The sequence below is a fragment of the Asterias rubens genome, chromosome 22 (genome assembly GCF_902459465.1).
Source record: "Asterias rubens chromosome 22, eAstRub1.3, whole genome shotgun sequence".
Taxonomy (NCBI): Eukaryota; Metazoa; Echinodermata; class Asteroidea; order Forcipulatida; family Asteriidae; genus Asterias; species Asterias rubens.
In genome coordinates, this window is record NC_047083.1 from 1,201,848 (window position 1) to 1,216,381 (window position 14,534).

General features: G+C 37.8%; 1 protein-coding gene across 1 annotated transcript in view; it reads left to right on the top strand.

Moving 5' to 3' along the window:
• The window catches only part of LOC117305387 (leucine-rich repeat-containing G-protein coupled receptor 5-like), an 82,869-nt gene that overhangs the window by 45,522 nt on the left and 22,813 nt on the right, over positions 1–14,534 (top strand). The window contains exons 3-4 of the mRNA XM_033790258.1: positions 7,301–7,372; positions 10,878–10,949. Coding sequence (XP_033646149.1) covers positions 7,301–7,372; positions 10,878–10,949 — 144 coding nt within the window. The remainder of the gene's footprint in view (positions 1–7,300; positions 7,373–10,877; positions 10,950–14,534) is intronic.

Sequence of the window (14,534 nt, forward strand, 5' to 3'; positions counted from 1 at the left end):
AACTGAAAACTTGAGAACAGAAATGTTTTTAGAAGAGTCTTGAAATAGGAGCTTGTTTTTATGTGAAGAGGGAGATTGTTCCATAAATGAGGTCCAGCGAACTGAAAACTATGTTCACCATATGTTATGGTGGCAATAATTGGAAAACAAGGGTGTCTTTGTTTGCTGAATGGAGGTTTTTTGTTGGCATGTATGCTGCGAGAAGATCTTTGATCCTCTCTTAAAGGCAGTGGACACTATTGGTAGTAACTCAAAATAGTTGTTAGCATAAAAACTTACTTGGGAACAAGCAATGGAGAGCTGTTGATAGTATAAAACATTATGACAAAAACGGCTCCATGTGAATTAACGTAGTTTTCGAGAAAGAAGTAATTCCTCACTAAAATGTTTGAATGGAGTTTGAGACCTCAGCTGACTGAGAGGTCTCGAATTCAAGGCATCTGAAAGCACTCAACTTATGCAACAAGGGTGTTTTTTCCCGCAACTTCGACGACCAATTGACCTATTGAAGAAATACAACATAAAGTAAACATGAAACGACAACGTTGTCTGCTTCATATATCATGTATCATTTGTCAATTAATTGTGATATATGGCTTGAACTGAGTTTGAGAGATCGGGTGTCGGGGACCTAACTAGGTTATCCAACTTTACTTTTATGCTGACATTTATATATGCTTATATTTACATTAAGTCTCCCATTGAGGATAAACATTGGTACTTCTTTCGTTGTATCCAAGAAACAAAACTGTCAGTAAAGCCCGGTTCATACTTCCTGCCAATGCGAATGCGATACGAATGTTGACGTCACAAATTCGCAACGAATAATTCGCAGCAGGTCAACTTTGTTCAACTCACTTGCGAATATCGCTGCGAAAGGAGGGTTGTGACGTCAAATTTACGTCAAATTTGCTTCGTATTCACATTTGCAGGACTATGAACCGGGCTTAGCGCTCTGGCATTCAAATTTTGGTGCACATTCTTTTTTATATTTACCGTAACCGCATCACTTCAAGTAAAATGATTCTCAAAATGCTATTGAAAGCTACTGTTCATCTCAAAAGGGGGTCAACTCGCCGAAAATCTGGAGCGATTATGTTCATGCAAGAAGAATAATCTGGAGCGGTTATGTTCATGCAAGAAGAATAATCCCAAAAAGGAATACACAAATCTAAGAAACTCTTCCAAAATTCAAGTTTTGGGGCATAAAAACTACTGGTATTCTTTTAATACATACATATCCACAATATTTCGAGTGAAATGATTCTAAAAATGCTTTATTTTATTTTATTTTATTTTTTTGAAAGCTAGTGTATGTTTCTAACCAAAAGTTATATTGCCATTAATTTTAATAGTGATCGTATCCTTAATCAAATTAAAAAAATCCCCTTCCCTTAAGGCGATCCCCATTTCTTTGGAAATTTCCTCCTTGCAGTAGAGACAATACATTTCAGAATTCCCAGGTCCCTCTGGTTGGATTTCACAATGAGTTGAGACTAGTCTTATCTCGAGTTGGGACGCATTACTCTTCCTAACTTAAGACTATTCATACGTTTTTACTATCTCCTAGGACTAGTCCTAAGTCAGGACTAGTCCTAATTCTTTGAGAAATGGACCCCAGGTATTCCTTGCCTGGTTTCACGCAGGGGATGTTAAAATACCCAAACGCACCATAAATAAATAAATAATTTTATGACAGGGAGCAACTGGCGTCTCAGAACACCCTGATTTGAGACATATTTGGCATTTTTACACGCACTCAGGGGGTGGCTTTGTCACCCCTTACCCCATGCCAAGAAGCTCAAGACAAGTTGTAAATCCTCCTTTGGTCTTGTGTCACACGAAAGTCAAACTTTTTTTGTGCACTTTTTTTGTTTGTTATGAAACGTTGGTTACATTTTGAACATGGTGGAAGGAGAACAAAACTATTCCTGGCGGCTGGAAAATGTTTGCGATGAAAGAGACTTCTGGTAATTGTCAAAGACAAGTATTCTAACGTTGTGTATCCCCCTTCATACTTGTATGCATAAAATAAAAAAACATCAGCAAATTTTTGCTCAATGGGTCAAAAAAATGCAAGAAAATAATGAAAAGTAAAAATGACCTTGATGTCTTTCTCAGATTCAAATTTTTGGGATGAAAAACTACCTCCTGATCTATAACTACTTTACTTCAAAGGGGGTGGAACATTGGCAGCTCTCCTATGCCCTTTACCAAGTAGGGGGGGGGGGCAAATCATTAATATGTGAAGGGGGGACATTTTTATGGTCATTTACTTGTTGAGTCCATGTAATTACCTAAAGTATACCCTGTCATGGTACTGCGTTTCTAATTACTATTGCTTGTGCAGCATTCTTTCACATAAAAAATACAGCAAATAAGAATTGTTTTTTTTAAATCAATGCCGCAGAGTAAATTATACATTCTGTCACTAGTTTCTTGACTATACATGTGCAACTCACTACTGCGCATATTTGTCAAATAAGTCCTTCGATATTATAGCTTTAGTCTATAAGAGTTGCACTAGTTACCTAGGCCCAATTTCATAGAGCTGCTAAGCACAACAAATTGCTTAGCATAAAATGTCTTCCTTTGATAAAAACAGGATTACCAACCAAATTTCTATTTGTTGCATATGGCTTGTAGTACAGGTATTTAGCTGTTGTTTGCTTTTTTCTGAAAATCACCTGGAAATTTGGTTGGTAATCTTGTTTTAATCAAGGAAGAAATTTGTGCTTAGCACCTCTATAAAATTGGCCCCAGTAAGTAGCAGGATTGAGTACCAATCGTTGAACAGTCCCCCCTTCACATATTAATGATTTGCCCCTTACAATCCTCCACGCAAACTCTATTCTGACGATCCTAACCTCCTCAATCAGCCTTTATCTAATTGTTCATGGGGTGACCGATCTTTTTCTCGCCCTGCATCGGGTTAAGGAACAAATTCCCCGCACGCTAATTGGTTTCTTTAAACCAGTTTAAGAAAAACCTCAAAACTTATCTTTTTTATGAAGGCATTCCAAGTTTTTTTTAAATCCTTGTTCTTAAAGGCAGTGGACACTATTGGTAATTGTCAAAGACCAGTCTTCTCACTTGGTGTATATCAACATATGCATAAAATAACAAACCTGTGAAAATTTGAGCTCAACTTCTTTTGAGAAGTCTCCCGAACCTCCGATTATCTACTCCACGGCAGTAGAATAAAGCAAGACAGTTCCCTAAGAACAACTCTACCTGGCAAGTAGATACACACATGGTGTTACCGCAAACCAAATATACATTGATACCTCACCATGCAATGCCTCAAATCCTATATTTTAAAAATTGTTTTTAAATTTCATATTTTGGTTGCTCCTTCTAAAGTTCGGACTGGATGTGCGTGTTCCACTCTTTTTTGTTATTTCCACCCCCCCCCCCTAAATTAAAAACACCCCACGAACAAAATAAACCTCCGCCCTCTTACTGGATGCTAATGGTCCAAGATTTATTACTTTTTTGACAACTTCTGTGGAGTACCAGTGCACAACTATCTCCCTATGGAATAAAAACCCAAATGGCATAAATCAGAAATGGAACTGAGCTGATTTTATAAACCCAGAACTTGAGCGGTGACTATTGGTCTGTCCTGCAGGAAAAAAATCTTTAATTTTTTTTTTTTTTAAATCAAGATTTTTGTTGTTGGTGCTTTCAGATCCCTAAAAAAGGCTTCAGGCCTGAATGTCTTTTAATATATGAGTGAGAATTACCTCTTTCTCAAAAACTACTCTCTTAATGTAAAAGAGTGAAAAAGCTCTCTTTGAAGAGCCATATGAGGGACAACTCTTTTTCGAGTGGTCTCCCACTCTTTTAGATTGAAGTTTGCATCTTTTTGAATGATTTTTCACTCTGTCCTGGAGTGAAACCCCTCTTAAGAGTGAAATAATCACCATTCTTTTTGAAGAGCTGTATGGAGGACAGCTCGAAATGTAAAGAGTGGTGTTTTTAACAATGTTTTATACTACCAATAGCTCATTGCACGTTACAAAGTAAGTTTTTATGCTAATAATTATTTTGAATAATTACCAATAGTGTCCAGTGCCTTTAAGGCATACACAGGCAAATATTTTACCCCTGGACACAGTAGCACAGACATCAAAACATCAAATCGTTACGACCGACCATCACCAATATTCAACATCACCACAATTTCCACCTAATTTTTCCTGCTGTATGTAAACTATAAATCTTTGCCAAGTGTAAAATATTTTCATTTTTGATTTTAGAGAGCAAGATTTATGACATTTTCATCTCAATTTGGATTTATTATTTCTTGTGTCATTTGTGGCAAAAGAAGATTCAGGAATCAATTTCAACAAAAAAAAGCATTATATTTCACTTTCGTGCATCCGTGTTTGGTTATCACTCAAAATTAATGGCAATCAAAACATACTTGGCTAGAAGTACTGCTGTTCGATAGTATTAAGCATTTTGAGAATCATTTCTTTATATCTAAATAGTGGTGGTTGGCCTTCGATATATCACTGAAAATCTCTAGCAGTTTACATGTCCTAGCAGGATAAATATTTCTGCAATTGAAATATAGTCTGAAAAGTGTTCTCATATTCAAATTTCGGGGGATAAAAAGTGATATCTTTTCAATAACCACCTAACTTATACCTGTCCTGTTGTTGTTGTAACTTTAACCAAGTCACTTTTTTTTGTTAGAGCGGGTGATACTCTTTGAAATACCATTCACTCAAAAAAAATCTGTTTTTCAATGTTTGGGGCAAAACATCTGACATAGGGCATCTTTAATTTGTAAGTGTATGTGGTTTAAGGCATTGCATGGTGAGGTATCAATATATATTTGGTTTGCGGTAACACGTGTGTATCTACTAATGCCAGGGAGAGTTTGTTCTTTAGAGAAATGTCTGCTATATATTCTACTACCGCGGAGTAGATTTTTTTGGATTGTTCGGGAGACTTCTCAGTTCTGAAAAGAACTGTCCTTCTTTTTCTTTTTTTTAATACTACTACCCGGGTGGAAGGTAGACAATTGGCTTGGACTTGACTTTAGCTTATAGGATCATTATTAACTGCACTACTGCAGAGTCAGTTCATAAATTGGTCTCATTGTTTAGACTAGCTTGCTCTAGTCATCGTCATTTTAAGAGTGGTTGCTTTCCCTTTAAACTTGAAAGTAGATCACTGGCTTGGAAATTATACTTGGCATCTGACAAACCGATGCTCTCGTCATCATCATTTTAAGAGCAATTACCTTCCCTTTAAAGTTAAAAGTAGATCACTGGCTTGGAAATGAAACTTGGCATCTGACAAACCGATGCTTCATTGTTATTCTGTTGCTTCTAAAGCAATTTTAATATCTGGTGTAAGTATTTGTTTTCTTCAAAAGCAATTTCAGTATCTGGAGTAAGTTGTGGTGTTACAGTAACACTCACAAATTTAACCTCTACTCTTTAAAGACCCTGGACACTCTTGGTAATTGTCAAAGACCAGTCTTCTCACTTGGTGTATCTCAACGTATGCATAAAATAACAAACCTGTGTAAATTTGAGCTCAATCGGTCATTGAAGTTGCGAGATATTAATGAAAGAAAAAGACACCCTTGTCACACGAAGTTGTGTGCTTTCTGATGCTTGATTTTGAGACCTCAAATTCTAAACTTGAGGTCTCAAAATCAAATTCGTGGAAAATTACTTCTTTCTCGAAAACTACGTCACTTCAGAGGGAGCCGTTTCTCACAATGTTTTATACCATCAACCTCTCCCTATTACTCATTACCAAGTAAGGTTTGATGCTAATAATTATTTTGAGTAATTACCAATAGTGTCCACTGCCTTTAAAGAATGCTGTGACTCCATCCAACACTGACCCAAAACATAATCTAATCCAGCTATAAATAAGATATTATTTTTATTCAAAATGCATCCCAAAAAAGTGGGAAAACTCTTGAAAATGATATGTTTGGAGAAATTTAAACTTGCAAAAGTCCTTGAAAAAAGGAAAGAGATTGTTTGACACCAAAATATCAATTTTTGACATTTTATCATCACTTACAAAAATCGAATAGTTGCTTTATTTAATATGTGAAACAAGAATAAGACTTTCAGTAACGTTTAAGGATCATGTTGCTGAAGGGATGTTGGGTATTTTTCCTGTTTTGGCGTCAGGTTGCACTTGTCAAGGTGCATGGAAGATGCCTAGGGTAGGGGGCGGGGGCGGGAGTGGGACAGGATGGAAGTTTATCTTAGACAACTTTAAGATGAGAATATTATTTTCTCAAAAGCAAAGAATAAAGTAAACTTGCCGTTTCATTTCATTTATTTTAGTAATAAAGCCAAGGTCTCCAAGAACTTAATCGTTGTACTAGCCAAGAACCCAATTGGAGGGAGGACAAGGAAGGGACGTCTCAGTTTTAGATGTGGGAGGAAAACCTCCGAGAATTATTCCTTTACCATCAAGTAGGGACTGAAAACCCAATCCACATAGTGTCCCCAGTGGGATTCGAACCAGGTCCAGAGAGGTGAAAGGCAAGGCAAGGTTACCACAACATCAATCTGACAATCGCCTTGAGGGGTGGCACAAGGGGTGCACCTTTTTTTCTTTTCTTTGTTCTCTTTTTTTTGGGGGGGGGTACTCTGGCCAACTAAATTCTAAGGAATGGGGTTGGTGGGACAAGAAATTGTGAGAACAAAAACACTGCTGTCGATTATCATTTTAGCAACTTACACAGGTGGCCAGCCACATCTTATAGGCATGTGTACTCTATCACAGTCTTTTGAAATATGTCACCTCTGACCTTTTCACTGTCTGTGGGTCAAAGGTCACATTTAGAAAACCATTGTCATTTTGGGAGGGAATTGGATTAATCTTACTTGGGTGGGTACTGCCTAAATGGAAAACAGCTGTTGAGAATACACTTAGTTTTCAAGCTATTTGGAGAACTTAAATATTGTTATCACTTTTTGTCATTGTATTCCGTTTATTTGACTGTGAACTTTTTCAGTGGTTTTTTTTGTACCTAAGTTGCATTGGGTTTTTTGTTTTTATAGTATTTTGGTGTTTATGCACCTTTTCTTGCGTAAAGGCTTTGATTTCTATTGATGTTTTGCACAAATACAAAACTGAAGAATAATTACTGTGTGTAGTACTTCTAGGTAGTTAAAACTGTTTGAAATTTAGATGTATAGGTGACAGTCATTATGTAAGATCACATCCATAATTTAATTCTTACAACATCGATACTTGTTATTTTACTGTAATAATAACCAAACTTCCCATTCTTGTTTTTTCTCTTCAGAAACTTGAGTTTCAACAATCTCACCGCACTCCCTGCAGATGCCTTTAGTCATGTAACCAGACTCCGCCATCTGTAAGTATTGACTTGGGTGCAGCCATTAATAAGTCACCGCACTATTTTTACCATACAAGCCAAGATTCAGTTTCCTTGAGTTTTTAAAGAAAAACTTCTGATTTATTTATTTTATTTCGCATTCAGCTAACAATATATCATGAAAAATAGGAAATGAGAAGAATTTTTTTTTAGATGTCGGAGAAAGACCCCAAATGGGGGAAACCCATGCAATCAGGGACTGAAAAACCAGATCCACACGCAAGACACGTAGTCTGAGGTCGGATTCGAACCGGGGTCCACAGAGGTGTAAGCAATTTTGTAAGCTTAAGCAGCTCTATCAAACTATGCCTAAGTGGTGGATTTCACAATAAGTTAAAGACTTGTCTTAACTCGAGTTAGGACGCATAACTCGTCCTAACTTAAGACTTGGCATGCGTTTTTATCTCCTAGTAAGTTAGAACTAGTCCTAACTCTTTGCGAAATTTTGACGAGCTATTATATTTTAAATATTCGACTAACGGATCCAGAAACTGTCGTCTCAGTCATAACAATGGAACACACGGACGTACAGAGCTCAAGCACGTCGGAACGGATAAGGTTTACAGAGTTTCTTACTTTATTACGCCTTTTAACCAAAAAGGCATTCATGAATGGGAATAAAAAAGTAGTGACTCGTTCTTAAACGGCCGATTTAAACCTTGCAGGGTCGTTGCTGTATTGTAACTAGCATCTGGTTAGTGGTATACCCATAAACCCTCTGGATATTTCCGCAAAGTGGTTAATTCAATTAGGTTAACAAAATTTAGGTGGGTTTTTCGGTAGCATCATGTGTAAATCTCTTTTGAGTAGTGTTAGTTCTGAGAAGAGCAGGTGCGAGTTGCCAACTCCTGAAGACCATCAGAGCACACTGATCGAAATGTTGAGTTGTCAACTACCGGTTCTTTTCTGAACCAACACTACTCACACGGTGGTACCACAAAGCTCATCTGATTAATACTCCCACTATGCAAAGTTTTAAATCCTAGGTAAAAATTAGAAAACAGTGGAGTCCGTTGTACGATGTGACTCATCCTCTCTTTAAGCATTTTCACACCGACTGAGACAATAAAAAGGCAAACCTTTTTGTTGATTTCAGGCAAAATATTTAAAAATAGCTCGTCAAAATATACCCTCCAGGGCTCATTTCCGCCTGCGCTACAGGCTCCACAACTCCCTCTATAACCACACAACTGTGAGGAGAACTTTGGACCGTCTCATTTCTGAAACAGGGTTTCCTCTATTGTGTTTTTTTCATTTCAATATTTTTTCCCCTACAATTTTCCTGAAAAAAAAGTTCATTAATTGTACAGTGTAGGTCTCAAAATATATAAATACATGCCACAGGTTATGATAAATTTTCCTCGGGGATGAATGGAACGTTCCAGTTTCCATGGTAACCGTTTATTGAGTGGGTACCTTGTGAACTTTGTGGGGTCTCCTTTCGCTGGATTCAGTGACTCAAAATTACTCCATACTGATGTAGTTTGGCCCATGCTGGGTGTCGTGGTTCCACGCTGTACTCTGTCTAAATGGAAGTGTTTATGACTTTTCCCCTATATATTAGTGGTATATTGTATTGCGATGGAAAAATTACTTACAAAATCACCCCATGTCATGATTGTGTTGGTTTGCGTAGGTTTTGCCAATGAAACAGTAAAATTAGAGACCTTACCACAAATTAAGTGTAAAATTTACCCATCAGAGTATAATGAGATTTTGTTTAAACCTCAAATCTTAACGCTTTCTCTTTTCCTAGACTCTGTGAAATCTAAAATAAAAATAGCTCTAAAATAACCTCTACAAATTATCTGGCAGAAAAAAAGTATCTATTTGAAAAAGTACTGTGGGAAGATTCTTACCATAATAGTTCCCAATAACGCCATTTTAACGAGCGATTTGACTCTGCTTTGAGCGTGTTAGACTGCAGGCTTACGCATGTGTTCATTTTAGCATAATGCAATCAATACATACTGGTACTTAATATAAAACATGTTAGTGGGTGCACGAACGCACAACAATTAAGTGTCGCACGTACTGTGAACCTTCGCAAAGGAACACAGGAGTTGAAATTCTAGAGAAAAGTTTTACAGATTTTCCTACGCTAGTACCCCTGTTACCATAAAGGGCATTTATGAATAAGCGTATGAATATGGACCAGCCAAAATAATAATAATAATAATAAAGACATTTGTAAAGCGCCTAATGTGAAAAGCCTCTAAGCGCATAAAGAGAACAAGATACAATGAGAGCAAGCTGCAAATTACAAATAAGCAGATTACAAATGAGCAGCTTCAAACAAATGAGTTTTTAACGGAGACTTAAAGGCAGTGGACACTATTGGTAATTACTCAAAATAATGATTGGCATAATACTTGTTTGGGTGACGGGTAATGGGGAGAGGTTGATGGTAAGAAAACATTGTGAGAAATGGCTCCCTTTGAAGTGCCATAGTTTTTCAAGAAAGAAGTAATTTTCAACAAATTTGATTTCAAGACCTCAGATTTAGAACTTGAGGTCTCGAAATCAACCATCTAAATGCACACAATTTCGTGTGACAAGGGTTATTTTTCTTTCATTATTATCTCACAACTTTGATGACCGATTGAGCTCAAATTATCACAGGTTTGTTATTTTATGCATATGTTGAGATACACCAACTGTGACGGCTAGTCTTTGATAATTACCAAAAGTGTCCACTGCCTTGAAAGTATTGTAAAGAAGTAGCATGGCGAAAATGCACAGGAAGACTATGCGTAAGAAATGGTGCAGCATATGAGAAAAGATCTGTGGGCAAAAGTGATTAAAAAAATGTTAGCCTCTGTTTAAAATGCAAGTGAGGTAGAAGAATAGCAGGCCTTGATAACATGAATGACACAAATAACATAAACGACACAGAGGCCATGGGCCCCATTTCTCCTGGGGTCGATTTCACAAAGAGTTAGGACTAGTCTTAGGAGATATTAAAAAATTAAGGCTAGTCCTAAGTTAGGACGATTAACTCATCCTAACCCCAACTCAAGATAAGACTAGTCTTAACTCTTTGTGAAATCCACCCCCTGGTCTTGGCCTTGGTGCCCCTTGAAAATTTTCTTGAAGACTTTTAGATTTTCAAATAGAATCGCTCTTTGCAAAAGGAAGGTGTTCTTGCCCTCTCCAATATGAAACTCCAGTCCTGGAATTGCACATTTTCCATTTCTATAAAATTTTGAAGAAAAAAAACCCCCAAAAAACAAAAAACAAAATGTGTTTCAATAGAAATATTGAACTCAAAGTGAAACCCTTTGAGGAGAAGGAATGTCGTGGGAAAATTCATCCTCGACTTTCAATTTCATTTCATTTCCATTTCATCTTGGGAAAACATTACAATTAACTCTTTTTCCTCGAAATCATAATTGATCCTGACGTCTTTCCACAAAATAATGACTTCTCAAGAAATAACCTCCTAATTATCTCTTTTTCGGGTCGTTCTCTTTTGTTTCATCAGGAAATTAGTCGGTAACCGCATCCGGACTCTAAACGAAGACGTATTCCGAGGGCTCAAGGAGCTGCATTCACTGTGAGTAGCCCAGGATGGGATGGGGGGTGGGCTGAGTTAGCTTGGTGAAGAAAGGGGGGTCACCTCCTTTCACTATAAACTGAGTTGCAAGGTGGGGGGGGGGGGGGGGGGTAGCATGAGACAAGTATTTTATGTTAGTGACAAACATCCCATCCCATTCACCTCTAAACACTTCCATTCCTACGCCCCCTTCTCCTAACTCCTTAACTAACTGCAAATCAGCCATAGTGGGTAAGAGTCTGTATTGTTGGCCTTACTGTCTACCCTACACCCTCCCGTCCCACCCTCCCTCTCACCTCAAATCTGTCAGAGCTAATTTAAAGTTCTCCCTTTTACTTTGTTGTCCTCTTTCTCAAACTTGAGGAGACAAACAAGTGCACAAAATCCCTCACACTATGTTTCACTCTGCGATTCAAAAGAAATACATGACATTACGTGTAATGAGCTGTGACAGGTGTATGGGCATAAACGGTAAACGCCAGCGACAGGAGTTAGTGTTCCCACTTGTAGGGTCTTGAGTAAAATGTAGCGAGAGGACAAATAAATTCCACAATACTTTTATAGAAATGGTCTCAGACAATTCCCAGAGCATATTTTGTCTCACAACTTTCACTAAATAAGGAAAATAGTTGCGCAGATTACTCCCTGAATTTATCGTTAGAGTCCCCTTCGGAAAACTGCGAGTCTGAAACACTTGTTACGAAACATTTGGCTTGAAGCCCCGTCGGGAAATCAGTCGGATTTCAGAGACGGGGATTTCTGTCACCGGAGGAAACAACAGTAGGCAAAACTTTTGAGTCTTGACATTAAAAAAAACTACTTTTATGGTTTAGACGAAGCTCTTAACAACCGGAAATTTAGCCACAGAAATAAAATCAAAATGTGCATTTATTGCTAATTGAAATTTTTATGGCTACTGTATTGCCACTGACAGCGTTATTCATTAAAACTTTATTATGATTTATTACCACTTTGGTTAAAAACTTTTAACGTTTTATGTGTTTTTGTTGAAATCAATCCGTTTTGAATCCACTTGTGTTCCTCCTGAGGGAGGAGGGAGGGTCCTCTCAAAGCTGGGAGGTTGAGTAACTTCGTCGACAAAACAAGAAAGCTTGCCGACTTTAATTTAGCTGAAATACAAGAAATCTTGGGAAAATATCCTGGGGTAGTACTCCAGTAAATGCCTTGCCACAAATCATCGCTCAATATTTTTCTTTGAGTTGTGGGATCAAGAATGGCAATGAACAATTCATCTTTAAAGATGCACTGACAAAAATATTTTACACATTTGTCATTGGTGTTGAACAATGACAAATTAACTCTTGGGGGATTTTAACAAACGACCTCTGGATAAATGAACCAGTGGTTTACCAACTGAACTATGTTAGTGGTCTCCCTATAATATTTGTCAATATCTTTGCTTTTATAAGATTTTGTTGTTTCCTTTTTTGAAGCAGATTTTATTTATTTTTTCTTAAAACTTTTAAATGTAACTCCTTTTTAGAAGTTTTTTAGAAAAAAATTCATCTTTAAGTGATTGTAAATGCAGGTAGACTGTTCGGGTTTTCGCTGCTGAAAAACAAGTGACTTAAAGACAGCAGACACTATTGGTAATTGTCAAAGACCAGTCTTCTCACTTGGTGTATCTCAACATATGCATAAAATAACAAACCTGTGGAAATTTGAGCTCAATCGGTCATCAAAGTTGCAAGATAATAATGAAAGAAGAAAACACCCTTGTCACACAAAGTTGTGTGCGTTTAGATGGTTGATTTCGAGACCTCAAGTTCTAAACTTGAGGTCTCGAAATCAAATTCGTGGAAAATTTCTTCTTTCTCCAAAACTATGGCACTTCAGAGGGAGCTGTTTCTCACAATGTTTTATACCATCAACCTCTCCCCATTACTCGTTACCAAGTAAGGTTTTATGCCAATAATTGTTTTGAGTAATTACCAATAGTGTCCACTGCCTTTAAGTGATTGTAAATGTGGGTAGACTGTTCGGGTTGTCACTGCTGAAAAAAAGTGACTTAATCAGACTTAATCTAGAGTATAAATGCATGCACCGAAGTTAATTCTTCTTGCCGACCGAGCGTGTTGGCTTAAACGTGTCTGGCAATTTTCGCTGAGTGCCAAACGTACTGGAAGAAACCACCGGCAAGAACCCGACAAGAACGGTCGTTAAAATTCACGCCCAAGGTGAGAAGAGAAAGGGTCTTAGAGTGCCATCGGCAGACTTCATTTTGTCTAGAATTAGAAGGCATGAGTTTGCATCAACTCAAATAACAAGGTGGGCTTGACTTTTTCAAGCGGGAGACCTTTTGAAAAAAAAGTAATTCTGTTCCAAGAAAAACTTTGAACATTTTATCCCTCTTTGTTCAAACAATTTGTTTAAAGGGATGTCAGGCCTGATTGCCTCAATGCCCTTTGCCTTTGATCATTGCCTTGGTGCCCTTGAAATGGTCCAGTAGAAGTTTACAACTTCCTCAAAGGCTGCCCTTTACCAAGTAGAGAATGCCTCGGTGCCCGTGCATATGAGCATTAACGCCCCGAAATTTAAATCTGAGAAGCATTACTGCAGTACCGCTACTAAGATTGGGCTTTGCTATTAGGGAGCATTCTTCCTGCATGGACATATTCGCTCCAGGTTTCCTGTACGTTCTCAAAAATGCGACCATAATTCCTTTTAGTTTTACTGTACACATCTACATTTCATTGGATTAAAACAATCAATCGGCTCAAAAAACAAAAGGTATACTTTTCCTTTAAAGATGACATTTGATTTTGGTTTTCATTCCTACCAAGATTTTCCTCCACAGAATGCATTATTAACGGAAATACACACCCTAAAAGAGTTAGGCATGGGTCAGACGCCACATAGTGCATCCCAGTCAGCCGTGAATTCTCTATTTAATCTTAGAGACTTGACAGATGGTCTTCAAGACTCTGGCTCATCCATCTTGGACTTAAAAAGAAAAAGACCGTCGTCATCGGTGAAGAGAAATATTTCATCGTTAATGTCAGATAGTTCGTGTGTGGAGAAAATCTCGGCTTAACACCAATATGGCGGAGGCGGTTGTACTTGTTAGTTTTTACTCATACGGAGACCGAAGAAAGAAGGTTTTTGTGAGAAGCAAAGAGGGTGTCTGATTTGATGAAGAATGGCGGAGGGGGATAAGCAGGGGGTAGTTTGCTTAATTTTGTTCTCAAGCTCATGTGGGGGTTCTGTTAACCAAAAGCCAGGCTCATACCAAGGTGTTTAAAGGGAACAATTATCTCACCTGGGCCCAGTTTCATGGAGCTGCTTAAGCAGAAAATATAGCTTCATCATTCTCTGCTTAGCAGGAACAAGCAGGATATCAGTCACAAAAGGTGTGGCAATGTGTTTTGGCCGGTAACCTTACTCTGCCTGGTAAGCATTTTGTTGTTGGGCTAAGCTTTTTTTTGTGTCAAACCAGCCCTATGAAACTATGCTTCTATGCTTCTATTTCATGATTGGAAAGAGCCTTGATGTTTGGTCGTTTGATTTTGTAAAATCTCCTCCACCCCACCCCCCCCCCCAACTCTTCCAACCCCAGCTTTAAAC